At 42.4% G+C, this 17,188-nt stretch overlaps 1 protein-coding gene across 15 annotated transcripts in view; it reads right to left on the bottom strand.

Moving 5' to 3' along the window:
• Positions 1–6,213: 6,213 nt before the first annotated feature.
• Positions 6,214–17,188, bottom strand: part of foxp1b (forkhead box P1b) — a 148,168-nt gene continuing 137,193 nt past the window's right edge. For 14 of the 15 annotated variants that reach the window (XM_041034282.1, XM_041034283.1, XM_041034280.1 and 11 more), the window contains 7 exons: positions 16,188–16,392; positions 15,927–16,003; positions 15,142–15,243; positions 13,792–13,913; positions 12,846–12,915; positions 12,473–12,639; positions 6,214–9,779 (listed from right to left, as the gene is read on the bottom strand). In XM_041034282.1, the coding sequence (XP_040890216.1) occupies positions 9,635–9,779; positions 12,473–12,639; positions 12,846–12,915; positions 13,792–13,913; positions 15,142–15,243; positions 15,927–16,003; positions 16,188–16,392 (888 nt within the window). In that variant the 3' untranslated portion in view covers positions 6,214–9,634. Of the gene's footprint in view, positions 9,780–12,472; positions 12,640–12,845; positions 12,916–13,787; positions 13,914–15,141; positions 15,244–15,926; positions 16,004–16,187; positions 16,393–17,188 lie in introns of those variants that run through there. The other variant, XM_041034296.1, reaches the window with a different exon arrangement.

Raw genomic sequence — 17,188 nt, 5'->3', positions numbered from 1 at the left:
ATTCACTATGACACAAAGTGCGAGAGCCAGACGTAATTATTCATGTTGTTTTGCATCTCTTCAATTATTCAAGCCAAACATTTCTTCTGGTAAAGCTGGATGCTGAGACATGAGTACAGGTCAGACAGTGAGGGCTGGAGCTGAGTGGAGACCTGCAGTACAGTTCATCACTGGAGTTATTTTGTTTACAGCAGAGCTGGATCAACCTGAGGCTCTACGCCTCACACCTGCTCCGCACCAGCAGGCTAGAATACTGGATTACTGTGCTGGAGTCACAGAGACACAGAGACCACACTTGTTGGTTTCTGTGTTGCAAGATTTTCCCCTCAAAACATAAAATGGACCAATCAAATCTAAAATATTTAATGTGCAGTATTCTAGATATATATTTCTCTTGGGTGAGAAAGGATAAAAACTGGTTCCCACTAAGGGCATAAATCAAATGGCTCACAAATACTTACTGTTATTTTTAAAACAGGTTCTGTAATTTCATCAGTTAAGTGCTGTAGTTTTTAGCAAACGTGGCTCAAACAGGAGGAAATAGTGCATTTGTTGGGGACTATTTTCAGCAGTGGATTAATACACACTTGGTGCTCTAGGGAGTATTTATGGCAGCAAGACAGTGTATGTGACGGATGGAGTCAAAATAAACTACAGTATGTGTTGGTTGTGTGTATTGATGGTAATGAAGGAACATGTTACCCAGTGCAACAGTGTTCAGGCTCACCAGTGTGATTTTAATGTGTTTTGGACAACAGATGTACCTTTTATTATTGATTTTGTATTTATAAAAGGAAAGTTCACTTTGAGTTCCTCTGTATTTACTGTAATCTCGGTGTTGAACATAACTGAACTAGGAACTGACATGATTGAATCTAAAAGTATCGATAAGCTTATAAGTTATTGAGCTTACAGTCCATTACAACAGAGCTGACTTTGGTGATTGTGATTGTATGATATGATTAAAAACTCAAGAAAAAGATAGCAAGTGGACTTTGAGTCACTTTTAGATTACCAGGGTCAAGAACAAACTCGGATGACTGACATAAAACTTGATCACAGTGGTGCCAAACTGTGGTCTCAAAATAATCAAATGCAACATAAAACAGGCAAACATTAAACGGAAACTGTTGATTTCAGAGAACAAGAGTCAACATGGTTCACGGCTGAGTTTCAAAGGGAAGAAATCCAGGGATTTGGGTTGCTATAACAACATGAGCGAGCAGGTCTTTAACCAACAGTGCAGCCACATTCAGTTCCCATCACAGCACCTGCATTATAACGTATTGTTAGTCATCTTCAGTTAGCGAACCCATCAGTGGATCCAACAGCTGCCCCACCCTTAACCCTCTGTTACCAAGAGAAGGCGACATCTGAGCATCTCAGCTATTTACTCAATGAGCGTAATTACCATTGGCTACTCACACGAGGCCTGCTAACTGATGTGATAAGTACCTTTATACTTTCATCTTCCTTTAGTTCTCTTTTTAATTGCTTGGACTCTCTTTGAAACCCAGCTCTGCCTTCTAATAAAGAAGAAAACGGGCCCAGCTGTGAATTACTGATTGTTGTGTTGGAGCTGGTAGTGAAACAGGCCTTGTGGTATTGTTGTGTATGTGTGTGTTTATGTGTGTGTTGTGTGCGCGCGCGTGTGTGTAGGGGTGGGGGGCAGCGAGGCATGCCTTTTGAACAGCAGGTGGTAATTGAAACAAAACAAGGGCTGATTAGGGAAGCGTCTGGCAACTCATGATCCAAACAGCGAGCCGCCGAGGAGCCCAAACACAAGAGCCCTGGAATAAAGTGGTCATCATCTAATTAACAGAACACATTTTAATTACCGAGTAAACCAAGCAGTGCAGTGTGTCAATTTAACTGATTTGGTAAGTGCCAGTTTACAATATCAGAAACAGACAAATAATTGGAATGTAATTACAAGCAGGTCTATTGCACACCAGCGCCTGCAGCCCATCTTAATAAACAAATTTTTACATCAAACCATGAATAACAAACACTGCAGGACAGCTAATTGCCTCGCTGCATTGTTGGGAGTTTGCCAGCTTTGACTATTTGACTGAAGCTCTTGTGTGAATGGATGAGGCTGTGCCACGCTTTAATTAGAATAAAGTGAACAGCAGCCATCCACATTTGTTTTTGCAGTCTAACACAGTTAAATAATATGATTGTGAGTTGTCTGGTGTCTGTGGGGCGGGACAGAGCAACAACAGAGGATCTCTTTAAGGTTCAGCAGCAACATCTGTGATCATGGAAGAAGCTTAACAGTGACCTGTTACTAAAGTTAAAGGGTCAGTTCACCCAGTTTACAAAAGGAATGCATTTTCTTTTTCACCTCTAGTAGTATGTGGGCATATGGTTTTGGTTTTATTGCCCCGGTTTTAAGACTTTTCTATCTCCACTTCCATGAAATGTCATGTGTGCATTGAAAATTTTAACTGTTTTAAGAAATTACTTGAAGCCCATTACTGCAGTTATAAATGATCAAAAATTAAAATGCTTATGGTGAACCAAAATGATCACCATCCACACCTCTGAGAGACCAGTAGGTCCGGTGTTGTACTCTATGATAGCCCAGTTTGCCCAGGTGGAGAAAAAAAAAGACAACCAATCACAGCTTTGTAGTCAGGATTAAGAATGGGAACTTCTTCTTTCTGCTACTTCACTGAAAAGTAGCCAGCTAGCAGAAAAAGGAAACAAAGTCTGTACAGCTGCACAGATTATTTTAAGTTAAATATAGAAATAGCTCAACTTCCATGTCAACAAAAAGCACATGAAGACATGAAAAGACATTCTTTCCAGAATCACAGTCCCCATTACGCAGGATAATTTAAAGAATACAGTGTCAGGAGTTTTTCATACTCACTATTTCTTGGGTAGAAAGTCAAAATATGCTGTGTGCACCGCAAGTAAAATTCCACTGCCTTGACGCTCAGGGTGGGCGGATCGATACCTAAAGTACTGATACCGAAAACGTTTTCTTGCAACTTTTCTCAGTGCATGCTCTATTTGCTTCTCTACTGCTGATGTGTGCATGCACCTTGTTAATTCAGAGAATTCAGTGAAGTAAAACACGCTCCTATTTTAGTGTTGGTTCGTAGGCAGGCATCAAATAAAGAAGGGGAAAGCCACACACTCATAACTCTAAAGCAATCTTTTGTTTCAAGTTCTACAGATCAACGTTCGGGCACGTTGCCTTCAGTCGATCTTTAGAGCCTGAAATAAAAGACTGCATCAAATTTACAAGCGTATGATTGAGAGAATTTCCCTCAATAAACACAATAAACGTGTTTTTTATTTAGTATGGTAAAAAGGAGTGCCTGATGTTTGGCAGATGGTTGGGGTGCAGAAAGTGCATTCAGAAGCTGCCTTTAAATGATGCACCTCATAAATCATGACTCGTCTCTTCCTGATATGACAGTACATTAGTCACTTTTATGATGACAAGTATCAGTATTGGTATCGATATTGATAAATCTGCGTGTGGTATTACTTGGTATTACCCACCCCTACCTGCGGCAGGAATCTCAGAGGTGGATATCACAAAATCCGTGAAAATAAAACCAAAACTGTGTGCGTGGCTAGATGCCATTACACAGTCCACCCACAGGTAAGTGAAATGATATGTTTTACGTGAACCGACCCTCACAGCTTTTAGAAAAATTCAAACCATACGTAAACACGGGTTTGTTTTATTTATTTGCTTTTTTATTGGACTTAAACGTGAAAATTAGTCACAAAGACCAAAAACTGTGGTCTTGAAGTTTTGTCCGGTTACACTGGTGTGTTGTCTACAAAAAGGAGATTCAGATTTATGTGTGGAAGGCCAGTATTGGCTGATCATGTCACTGTGTCAATATATCTACAGAGACCCACTGTTCCCATAATATTTCATCCAACTTTATGGACTATAATAATATCATATGTTAGTGCCTCTCTGTAAGTTACTGTGCGATTAATTTATGTGAATGCTTCTGTTAATGGCTGATTAAAAAAAAAAAAGAAACACAAACACCTTCCATTACTGTGTGTTCCCTCTAACTTTATGTGGCCTAGTCCAGTTTCTGATCAGTGTCATGAAAACAACATGGATACACGAAGTCTGAGCGTCCTGTGAAATACTGCCCCACAGAAAGATTGCTTGTGATTTTATATCGTTTCCATTAAATCTTGTCTTTCAAAGGCCTTAATTAATAATACACTTGACATTTATGATTTCCAGCAATAAGCTAAGCAAGAAACGATTTATGTCACCTAAAGCTTTTTAACAAATCAATGCAACTATTTGTAATTGCTTGTTTCACAAGATTAAAAGTGCTTAGACTTGATCTTTGTCTCCTGTTTAGTGGCCAACATGACCTGTGCCTCTGTCGTAAAAACCCAAGTCCTGGTCATCAGCATTAGCTCCCGTCACCAAATCCATATCGCTATTATTTCTGGAATTTTAATGCTTTTACAATTTATAGCTTATCAAATGCAGTTACCTAAATTGCTGTTAGGAAAAGACAGTTTAACTGTCTCTTTTTAATTACGATATAATTTAATGTCAAGGCTGAGATGAGAGTCCTGCAGCAGATGACAAACAGGTCTGACTCAAACCGTTCTGCAGGTGGAAAACACTGGAAGGTGCTCACTGCAAAACCGAAACGTTTATGCTCTGTAAAGCTGTAAACGTGGTCGTATATTTTCACTGTATCAGTGAAAAGTTTGCTCTCTTGACTTTTGATACCTTTACATTAGATGACAGCTGAACAAAAAACAAAGCTTTATAAAAGCTGCAAAAAGGTGCATCTTCCATGTGCAGGTTAAAATAAAAAGTATTCAAACTTTACATGACTACTTAATCCTGTATGAACCATTCTTCTGTCAATACTAGATTTCAATTACAGGCGTTACACTACACTAAAAACCTGCGGCTCAGTGTTGCCACACTGTACAACACAGATACAATGAGAGGAAACCTGAGGAAACAATCTGAACAACCAGCATTTTATTGCATGTTTAGAATGCTCACGTCAGTCATCGCCACTGACTACAACAGAGTGGTCTGCATCAGACAGACAAGGAATGATGAGGAGGTTACAGACTGATGGAAATGATGAGCAATAATATTTCTCTATAAAAAAAACAGGAAAAAAGAAACTACAGAGTACATCTTCAAAGAAAAAAAGGAAAGAGAACGAAAGACAAGCTGCTGCAGAATGAGAGCACTGTGACAGCTCTCCGGCTGCCCCCCCCACCCCCTCTTCTCTTCTCTCCCTCTCTCTCCCCCCTCCATGTGGAAAAAAAAACCAAAGTGTGATGTGAGAGAGGGAGAAAGAGGGGGACGGAATGACAGCGGGCTGGATGGTTGGTTGATGGATGAAACAATGGCGTTTTAGCTCGGGTGCCAGTGTGTGATGTTGGGGCCGAACGGCCGCAGTTTACAGGACGTTACGCTCTGAGTCTCCGTCTTTGACCTGCCTGCTGTGCTTGGTTTGACTCATTTACAATGACCCTTGAGATAAAAAATATAAATATCTTGATGGCGAAGAAAACGGGTGTTTTACCTACATGACATGGATGAGAAGGACACATCTTTGATGCATGAGTGAAACGAATTTCTCAAAACAAAAAGGAAAAAAAAAGACAGCATTTAACAATATTCTTTACATCTTGGCACTGCATATTTTTCTTCTTTTTCCTATTAATTTCATATAAAATATCATTAGATTGATACACCCTTATATTATTACTGACCACTTAAACCATACCCCCCCCCCCCCCCCCCCCCCCCCATCTCTGTGACCCTGGGATTAGTCATGCAAGATATCTCCGTCTTGTAGAGGAAATATACCTGTCTGCCCTTTTCTCAGAGCAGTAATCTTTAACATACAGCCACAGAAGGCAGTGGTTGGACCATCAAAAGGAAGTATCAAAAAACAGCTTAACACAAAGAGGGAAAAAATCTGTACAAAATGCTTAGGTCAATGATAACAGAGAAAAGTCTGTTTTCTATATTACAGTTTAAAATCCAAAATCGGGGATAATCCCCCCCCCCCCCCACCCCCAGCTTGCCCCTGCCCAGCTCACCCAGATGCCTGTGAGGATGATGTGATTTTTTTTTTTAATTTTTTCTTTTTTTTTTTAAAGCAAGGATTACTAAGTAAAATACATTTGCAGCACAGTTTGCTATTCCAATACATACAGCAGTTTTTTCTCATAGCTATTTCATAGTTAATACAAAGCAGTGGCGATAAAGCAAACATCTTAACACAAATGTATTTCTTGATCTTAAAAAAATAAAAAGAGGGAGTGAGAGAGAGAGAGAGAGAGAGAGAGAGAGAGAGAGAGAGAGAGAGAGGAAAGGACAGGAAAAGACAAAGGCTATACTGACATGTATGTACAACATAATATTGGAACGCCCTTAAAACAACCCATCAGAGAACAGACTTTGACAGGATGAATGGTGCCACACACAGCTGGGTGATATTTCCATGAACAGAAGGCCTGAGGTTTGGATTGATTTGGCAAAAAAAGGATGAAACCTTTAAGACAAACAAGCTCTAATTTCATTTTTTCTTTTCTTTCTTTTTTTTTTTTTTTTACTTTTTCTCTCTAAAGTATCAGACTACACATGCAAGACATACAACTAAGTGCAACTGAGTGAAATGTTTATTTTTTTTCTCATTTAATTGAATCATTCCCTATAGGTTTGAAATGAGGTATGCGTACTAACGGTTTTCTCATGCTGTTATCTTTAGTAATGTCAAGCTACACATGCTGAGAATGTTCTAATCTACCAGCGCTTTTTCCTCCTTTTTGAATACCAAACAAACCAGCCAGACGACTGGAGGTTTGTGGATGAGCTCGGCCCTGTTCTCACGATCCTAGCCCGGCTGTAACTGACCCATCCCACAGCTGCCTGGATATTAAATACATCTTCTGGAAACCACAGATTGCCCTTTTCCTTTTTAGTTATTGAGCGGTGAACTTAGGAAAAAAAAAAAAAATAATAACAATAACAATAACTGCCATAAAGTACCTTGTACCCAGCTTATTAGTTGACAGGAGTGTTTTTTAATATAAAAAGTAATAAGTTGACAGAAACTAAACACAATCATAAAGTCTTGCCAATCTTAACAAAGACACTAAACCCCCTAAAAAGTGGCATACAATCATTTCAAAGGATACAAATGTTTAAGGAATAAAAGAAGAGAAACAATGAATCATTGTGTGGTCCAGTTGAAGTATAGAATCCGTTTCACATTGTTCTCTGCAAAGCTTTTCCCATTTACCAGTATATTTTTTCCTCATCAGCTTTATCTACATACCCTTTATGTTGCACACAAATCTGTTCCTGACCAAAACGCTCCCTTTTCCACTCACTGGCCCAAAGACAGAAAAGTTTCCCTAATTTGGTCATCGTGTAGTCAGACTGTCAGCGCCTCCCATTCAGATTTGGTCACTGCGAAACATGACTGCAGCTGTCCTGTTCGAGACACCTCCTTTGGTTTTTTATTTAGTTTTACTTTTTTTAAAAAATGAATGAAAACACCAGTTCGAGGAGCATTTCCCTCGATTCAGTCTGCCACCGGCTCGATCACAGCTGCTGCGATCGTCCAATGAGAGAGAATGGAGGAGAGATATTTGGCCTTATCTGCTATTGCATGGAACGCACAACATTGAATCTGTAGTTTATCTTTGGTAGTCACAGAACAATATATTTAAACACATTAACAACTTAAAAAAAGAAGCCAAATAAAACATAAAATAATAATAATACTAATAATAAATAAAAAAAATTAAAAGTGGTTGATTGCAGTCTTGAAATTCATGGTCTCTCAATTTCACGCTCTACCTAGGCTGGAATTTTTGTTGCTGCATCACAAAACCACATGTGGATCTCACTCCGTTCAATGTTGTGGACTACAACTATTGGCTTTTTGGGCGACACTGAACCTCGAGGTATCCACATTCCCTAAATGGCATGTACTGTATGTCTGGGCCCTTTTACGATGGCTGTCGAATGCCGGAATGTGCAATGTTTAGGTCTTATTGCAAGTCTCGGGATTTTGTTCCCTCGAAGAAAGAAAAATGAGCATTTCATCTGGTGTGCAATTATTAACACTCACTGAAACTTAAAACTAGTCATGCGTGTGATACAAATAAAACTACAGGGAATGCACGTTTATCTTCAAGCTCTGAATGAAATTACAGCGTGGAAAAGCAGACACGTTTGATTAACAATGACAGTTGTGTTCAGGAATCACAATTAGTTGGTCTAAATCATTATCTCGCCAGTGCACACCTGACATTTTCATTTTGCTTTAAAAAACCCGGAGCTTGAAAGTGATCAGAAATTCTGTTGCAGCTAAGCATGCTCTGCCGTGAGGGGCTGTTTTAAAGTATAATTTCATAAGGATAAACCATAACCTGCATGATTTCTCTGTCATTCATTCGCATCTTAAATTAAGCTTCATTGATGCGTGGAGAGAGCCTTCATTATGAGTAGTGCATTGCCAATGGACTTCATGAGAAGGAGGAGGAGGAGGAGGAGGAGGAGGAAGAGGAGGAGGAGGAGGAGGAGGGGGGGGTGGAGGAGGGAGGTGGTGGGGGTTGAGGGGTGGGCTACACGTCAGAGTGGTGACTTTTTTTTTTCTTTTTTTCTTTTTTAGAAGATTGTGGAATAAATGACAGAAAAATACTGCTTGGTATCTGACATTCTGCTTCGTGTGTGTGTGTGTGTTTAACAAGAACAACATGAAAGGAAATCATAAACATTCATCATCAAGTGCTGACCACACAGAATCTCCACAGCATGGGCATGAGGTCTGATCAGTTTAAAGAAATTAAAACTAAACAAAAGATGCAACATCAATAACAGCATTGAATGATGGGAAAGACACATTATGTTGATATTTTAAAACCTCTCACCCCCCCAACAACAAAAAAATACACCCAAATAAAAACAACGTCCCTCCCACCCTAGATGGAATCAAACCAATCAGAAGTGTTGAAGGCAGTGACAATGAACAGAAGTCCGCACTCACTCTCCCTCACACACACGCACACGCACACACACACACACATACACACACGGTGTAAATTAAACGTCAGTCATTCTCTCTCTCTCTCTCTTCAATTTGTGGTTAGATGTGTGTGTCTGAGAGAGGGAGGGAGAGAGAGTGAGACAGAGAGAGAGAGAAAGAAAGAAAGAGAGAGAGTGGGGGTGGGCGGGGGAGAGACGCAACCCCTTCTTGCAGTCCGGGGAGTGCAGTACGTCCTGGCTGCACGGGCGAGAGTCTCCCAGAGTTCCACCGCGAACACATCGCCCCCGTACCAAACAAAGTCCGTCCGACGCATGAGTAGAAATTAAGTTTTCACTTTTTAAGCTTTACTTAAATCAAAAGTAGAAAGGAATCAGAAAAAAAAGAACCCTCGTGTGAGGTGCATTTGTGTTTTTTGTGTGTGTTTTTGCTATGTATTTTAATGGCACTAAAAAGTTAACTTGGAGACATTTGAGAGCTGTCATCAGTGGCTGAGACTGCAGTTCAGTGTTTGTTATCTGCGGAGCGTTTCTGTCTCCCAGATGACCCAGACTGCCTTGGCCTCTGAGGCTGGGGTAGCGGTGGCGCTAGCCTTACAGCATGTCATCGTGGCCCTGGTCGTCGTCGTAATCTCTGTGGTGATCGAAATCCGGACTGTGATTGGCAGTCGTTACCAGGGAGAGGGGCCCTTCGTGGTCTTCGGGGTCCAGTGGTTCCTCCTTAACGCTGATGTGATGCCTGAAGGAGAGTGAAAATGTACCTTCACTTCTTCTATCCTTAACTTTCTTACATCCTTTTCTTTTTTTTTATAACCTTTCACACACGCAGGCACAAAAGGATACAGACCTGTGCTGATTCTGTTTATAAAGGAGGAAACAGGGGAACAAAAACAAACGTCTGGCTACAGTGAGCCTGTGAGTGGGGGCCTCAGTGGTGCTGATGATAATTTCAGCTTTCTTTTGAGGTATTCCAATCCCGGCAAAGCTGCAGGCTTTTTATTTTCATGGCAACCGACAACAGGGTATTCACTTAGAATTGATAAATGAGGAAGATTAATAATGTGAGACGAGGAGAGGAGAGAATGGACTCTGCGGAGCGAGTGGGCTGCCGTTGTCAGCCTCCTGGTGGCGGAGGATCAGTGGCGCGCTGTGTGTTCCCCTTCCTGCTCGTTAACATGCACAACCTGCGAGGCGGGTCTCCAGAGGACGACCCCGAGCCGGCTTCTATCATTAATCAACTTCAAGCAAACACAGCGACCAGACACCGCCATACATGCTTTAAACTCCAGAATTAATGCATATTTTCAACCAAGTGTCAATAAGGGAAGAAAAGCGCTGGCAGGAACGGCGCGCGAGGAGAGCAGCAGCGTCGCACTCAGCACAACACTGTGATAAGAAACAGAGCCCTTATGAGAATAATAACGCTGTCACTTGTAAACAAGGCAAAAACATGAGCCCCCCCCCAACCCCCACCCAGCTTACAGCCTGGGCAAAAGAGCCACTAAAGAGATGAGATCTGCCAAATTTCTCATTACAGAAACAGAGCAGGAATAAAGCGCAGGGGGGAGAGGAGGCCTGGCTGTGTCAGAGAGGAGGAGAAAGAAAAAAACATTATGAGCAGCTGCAGGGGACTTGCCGCTCTAACCTGCGGTGCCAGGCTGCTGTAGTGGAGGTAGAGCGGTGTCAGGATGAGGCACCGGGCTCATTTACTACAACAACAAGGGACAACTGGCACATTCTTCATCACCAAAGCCCACATTTGATTTATTCGCACCAGGATGTCTTGTGTAATTTGCAGCTATTGTGATGGAGACACTCATATGCTAATGAGCTGACATATTTTAGTGTAAATTATAAAAAGGGGAAAAAGTAAAGTCAGCTTTTCTATCATTTTCACATCAAAGTAACTCCACAAGTGCCGTTGCCTCAGGTCTGACTCTGTGGCTGCAGGGCAGACATGAAATTGTTATTATTATGCTATTGAACTGCATGCTGATTCTACACTTTGCTTATAATTAGCCTTCTCTGGATACCTGATTCTCGCCTGGCTCTTTAAGAGAAGCGCTCCGGTTTCTTCGCGGCGTTAAGAAGCTGCGTCCTGTCAACCAGCAGCACACTGGCACATGTGGAAAACACATGTTGTTACACGGTTAACAGTGGTGATGAACTTGTATTGGCAACAGTGTGAGCCAGAGCACCGTAGAGGAACAGGGATGTTTTTGCATATGTTACTTTATGGCTTATTCCCTGAGCGCAGGGAGACTTCCAGTGATGGTGCTGCTGTATATATATATAACATCTAATGCTCGATCGGAAGGCATGAAGCGGTAGGTATGTTTTGTTAATAAGAGAATAAAGTTCTTTAAAAGCAAAAGAAAACAGCTTTAACTCATTTTGTACTTGCATAAAGCTTATAGACATAATTATGGAGAAAGAGTTAGTGAGCTCTATCAGCCTAAAGATAGAAGCAGAGGGGCAGAGGGAGAAGCAGGCTGCCTTTAGGCCAGCACACCCATCCTGTCTCTGCCTTTCCTGTTCCACAGCCATGCTCAGAGCTATGTTCACAGTGATTAGGGATGGCACTTTCCTCCATTTGGCCAGGAGCTCATTACTGCACCTTTTTTTTTTGTTTTCAGGCAGAATTTCCCCCAAGCTCAGACATTTCAGGAGGCCATCCCTGAGTCTACCCGTGCTGCACATCGGTGGTCTGCCCCCACATCTGGAAACGATGCAGCGTGTGCTGTATTATTTTAGGCTTCAAACAACTTAGCAGACACTCCTATACAACAAGTGAACGGGGAGCTGTGGTTTCCAGGCCGACCGCAACTTTCCTACATGAGAATCTTGGATGATGTCCTCCAGACTAATTATGCTTTTGTGTTGTTTTTCTTTCAGCGGCTCAGAGGCGTTTCTGAATGTGTTGCAGCTCATGTTGCACCGGGTCGGAGCCAGCAGCTCCGTCACTCTGCGTTCTGGCATTTTATAAATATTTTAACAAATTGGAATGCTGATTATGGCGAGACTGAGACAGACAGCAGGACACATAAAGGAGAGTTCATAAACTCGCTGTTAAAATAACAGAGGGGCTCCAGTCTTTTCTTCCCGAAACGGTCTGGTGATGGAAGTTTTCGAAAAGGTGGAGTTTCCTTTTCTGCAGGGAGGCCAGCCACAGCTCTGGCCATGACCCCACACACCACTCCAATATCAGCCCTCTTCATTTTATTTATTGTCCCCTCTGGCATTGTTTCTGTTTCATCTGATGCCATGCATTAGGTAATTTTAGTGCATTTTGGGTGGGCACAGAAATAATTTTCTGTCTACATCTATTTAGAGTGTTACTGTACTGTCTCAGTGGAGCTGAAACTCTTTCCCTTTATTCTCTTTTCTTACACAGACTGTGTTGGAGATAGAAAGCGTGTGTGTGCCACTCACATAGCTGGCAGGGGCGAGCGTCCCGGGCTGCTGTCACTGCCGTTGCTGTTTCCATGGTCCATCGCTCCATTCATCTCCTCACGGATGGCGTTGGCTAGGGAGTTGAGGGTGGGACTTCCAATGGAAGCAGTAGTGTATAGAGGTATGTTGTTTTCTGCCATTGAAGCCTGAAAAGCAAAGCCCGAAGCATTAAATGTGAAACGGAAGAGAGTTGTCAGCACTTTCGCAATTGCCCATCACTCTTTTCATACCAGTACATCCCCTAAAAACAAAGACTGGGTGACCGGGCATATGAGACGGACAGAAACTTTTACTTTTTACTTTTAAAGTTGAGAGTGAGGCAGCTAAAGATGAAGTCACGTTTTATTTTCACCTGGAAGGCAGCAGAGAGGGTCGGACCATAGCCCAAGCTGGTCTGAATGTTCTTCACTAAGGCTGGACTTCTACAAACAGAAAAATTAAATTACAACCACAGACTCATGTCTCACCTAGCATGCATTCTTCGGCTACAGTATCTTATTTCATAAAAAGAAATCAATGCACTTTGTATGAGAACTAAATACATTTACCGATGTAGTAATGTGGATATTAAGGCTATAGTTCTGAGATGTTCAATCACTTGAAAATACCACACAACTATCACCACTTTGCATTTCATGGGAAAAAGGACTAAGTTGATGGAGGTAGATGATGGATGGCGAGCTAAACACAAAAAGCATGATGGCAACACTGAGAGTAGGAGGGGGGGGGGGCATGCAGGTGGGGCTGGGGGCCTCTGGAGTTTGCAGGGCAGGAGGAAGTGCTTACTGTACGAGCAGCTCATCAAAGTTTTCATCAGTGGCGTATTTCCGAGGGCGGCCTCGCTGTATGTGGCGGCCGCGCTTAAACTCCTCATCATCAACAGTCCAAAAGGACCCAAACTCATCCTCTACTCTCACAAAGCACTTATGCAGGGAAAGGTTGGTGCGAATGGCACCCTGGGAAAGCAAACCAGCGGAGGGAAGGGTGGGAGGAGCCAGATGCAGATGCAGTGATCGACAGTACAGACAGCGGACGGACACACAGACACCCAGAGACAGAGACAGACAGACAGACGACACAGGGAGGAGGGGAGAGGGTGAGGATCAAAATGAAAATAAGCCATTGTGGGTTATGAGGCATCACCAAAAGCTTCTGAAAGCATGAAGAGCAGGCACGCCAAAGCAAGCAGGGACTTTGGACGTTATGGCACACAGACAATGAGATGGAGCAGCAGCAGCCTCTTCCCATCAGTCAACGGTGAGACAGACGCTAGTCAGGGCTCAAAAGGCCGAACCTACCCACTGATCTTTTGAGGCCGTCTCTTTTGGAACTCTATTTCGTCGACTGTCCACACAGCCCCTTTTACGTTTTCTACTCGCACAAAACACTTGTGAAGACTAAGATTATGCCGGACTGCATTCTGCAGTTGGTGTAAAGACAAAGAGAGAAAAAAAGGTTGCTATCAGTACAGTAATCATGTCTGCATGGGAAAAAAACTTTTCAAAGAAGAAATATTTTGACAGGCACAGGATAAAACCTGAACGAAAACAATAAATAAACCAGAACGTTATTGGCAGTAAATGATCCTTGAGTTTCAAATGACTTAAACAACATGTAAATATTTCTTGGTCTCCATGGTAACACTGTTAGTGACATCCTTTTTTTCTTATCATTCACAAAGCTGCCTTTTCTAATCAGTCAGATGGACACTGTGAGACACTGAAACCTGAGGAGAGCATTTTATTCCTAATATTTAACTGATCATTTTAAGTTGGCACTTTCCTTCACTGTGTGAGAAAAAAAGAAACATTAAAAACTTAAATCTAGGGTCCACTCCAAATTATTTAGGCACGAAAGTAGACCTGCATATATCATCCCCTTGTTATTCCAGTAGCTATACTGAGTGCATGTGTATATACTAAGTGTGTGTGTGCAGAAAGAGAGTTATGGAATCCAGTGTTTATAACACCAATGTGCCCCTATGGAAGGGCTGTCAGTAAGTGTAGGAGCTGATGGAGGATGGGGGTGGAGCAGGGTGGCGGTGTGTGTGTGCAGATGTGTGTGTGTGTGTGTGTTGGGTCTCATCTCACAGATCAGTTAAGGCTTAGAGGGGGCTTTCAGTGCTTCATTACTTCCTTTTCAAATCTCACTTTTTCTGACTCCAGTCATTTCTGTTTTTTAGGTTGTTGTTTTGTTTTCGTTTTGTGTGTGTGTGTTCGTGTGTGTGTGTGTGTTTGTGTCCTAACAGAAAACAGAGTGTTCCCTTCTGAAGTGAATGTGAGGGACTCAGCCAGGAGTCACTGGCAGAGCACTGCGATGTTAAACTAATGCCACCCACCACCAGAACATCCCCACATATTAGAGGGAGATTGTTTTTTTTTCCTCATTTTTTTTCTCTTTCTCTCTTTTTTTCCCTTTTTTACAAGAATGCACATATACCTCTCCTTGGTTTTTCTATGTGGTTCATGTATTTGTTTAAAGGGTGGTTCGTTTGGACAGAGCAAGTGGGGGATTGTTATGTATTTGTGCAAAGGTTCATTCTTAAAGGTATTATGCCTGGCTATCATTTAATTCTCCCTAACATCAACACAATGTCTCCTTCTTCTCCCGTACTGGTTTGAAAAAGTCAGGAGGAACAGCACAGTTACCTTCCACGTCGCTGCGTTGCGCCTAAAATATGCAAACATTCGTGTGAACCAGTTGTAGATTTCGTTTAGTGTTAGCTGCTTTTCTGGAGATTCGAGGATTGCCTGGATGAGGAACAGTGACAGAAACAAACATTTACAATTTTGCTCCCTTCACAAAATGATCAATAATTCACAAGAGGCATGCGGGTTTGTGTGTTCTCTTAAGAAAAAAAAAACAGACAACAGCAAAGAAGCTGTCTATGTAAAGTGTACTCTGTTTATAGAAGACTTCTGCACTTCTTATTCAAAACGGCAGATTTGAATACATTTTCTTTTGTGGGTGTAAATGAAGGGCAAGCGAAAACATTTCTCAGGCAGATTACAGGGCAGCAATTATGGCCGGCTCAGATTAATTCCTGAGATCCCAGATTACTGCGGCCGAGCGATAATTGACTGGCCATCTTAAAACAGGTTCATCCCTACTGTTGTGTGAAATGAATTTGGTAATAATCACATCCACTGAAATACTTAATCAAATGCAATTGTCATATGTGGCTGTTTTTTCTTTTTTTTTTTTTTGAATCCCAGACGCATTCTTGCACTCATTTGAAGATGGTTAATCTGCTCCTCTGTTTAAATTATATTCAAAATTCAACAAGAGACGAACAGAGAAATAAGTCGAACAAAAGTAGCTTGTAACCTTCTAAATAGCTGAATGCACAGCTGCTGTATTTCTGTAGGCTGGAGGATGCTGAAGGACCTACTTTCTAAATCAGAGAGATTAAAAGCTCAAGCTCAGTCCTTACCTGTCTTATTAGTGAGGCATACGTGAACGGCGGTCTAACATCTGCATTCATGTAAAACTCTTTGTTCTGACTGATATCTGCACACAGGGAACAAACACAAACTGTGTCAGCGTAGAATAAAATGATCAGCATGATTGCATGGTTGTGTGTGTGTATACAGATGCAGTGTGTATGGTTATGTGGTTATTAAGCAGGACAGATGAGCGAGCTGTTCCATGCATTTATTTGTACATGTGACCACATGTGCATATCCTGCAGTACCTGGAGAGATGGGCATGTTGTACTTTTCTGAGTAGCGCCGTCGCATGGGGCCCACGCTGTGGAGGCTGTTGGCTGTGATGACAGAGTGGGTCTGGGACAGGGGTGTGAGGGGTGCTGTGGGCGTGGTGGGGGTCTGGGGCAGGCTCAGAGGAGGAGAGGCCTCAGGGGCCGACTTAGATAATGTGATGTTGGACACCAAGTTGAGCTGAGGAGAGGAAGTCAGACCAAGACCAAACAAACAGAGAAACACAGACAGACAGACAGGAGCTCAGTTAGTCCTCTAATTACCCCAGTGTCTCTGACACCTCATTGACTATGCATATCTCCTCTCTAATTACAGGCGGGACCTGAGATGATCCATGAACGTTTGCTAAATGTTTGGAAAACAACCCTGGAGCCCCACTCTTCCTCTCTTCACCTCCTCCATTCTTCACACTCTGCTCTCTCCTCCCTCCCTCTCTCTCTCTCGCTGCCGTGTCAGGCCCCTTCCTAGCTTTCTGTTTCACCGCCTTTGTTTAAATCTTTTGTCCCGTTTGGACAACACACCCCCACCTCATCCTCCCACTGTGGGTCTGCAGCATGGTAACCAGTGTGAGGGTTGAGTAGTGAAGGGAAGACGGGCGGCCCAAACAGCTCTGAAAAATGACAGTGTGATTCTCACCTACCGCTGAGCAGCCCTGCTAATAAGGCAGCCAGAGGAAGAAGCCAATCTGGGCTAATTACAAGATGAAATTTTATAATGAGGACTCTAATTAGGAGCTGCTTACGGAGGTGATCTGATGATTAACTACTGTATCTGACTGACCTCCATCATCAGGGCCACGATGGCCACAGTAAAGATGGCCTCACCGTGCTTTCATGGACAGCCTTATGTTAGAGAATATCTGGTTTTGCCACCGAGTCCCGCGTGCGTGGACGGGTTGGATGGGCTAAGGAGAAGGAGGGATTTAAGTAATAATGGCTACAAGGTAAACTAATTATGGCAAGTGCTCTAAAGGTAT

This window comes from Toxotes jaculatrix, chromosome 3 (genome assembly GCF_017976425.1).
Source record: "Toxotes jaculatrix isolate fToxJac2 chromosome 3, fToxJac2.pri, whole genome shotgun sequence".
Taxonomy (NCBI): domain Eukaryota; kingdom Metazoa; phylum Chordata; class Actinopteri; family Toxotidae; genus Toxotes; species Toxotes jaculatrix.
This window is presented reverse-complemented; position numbering and strand designations above follow the sequence as displayed.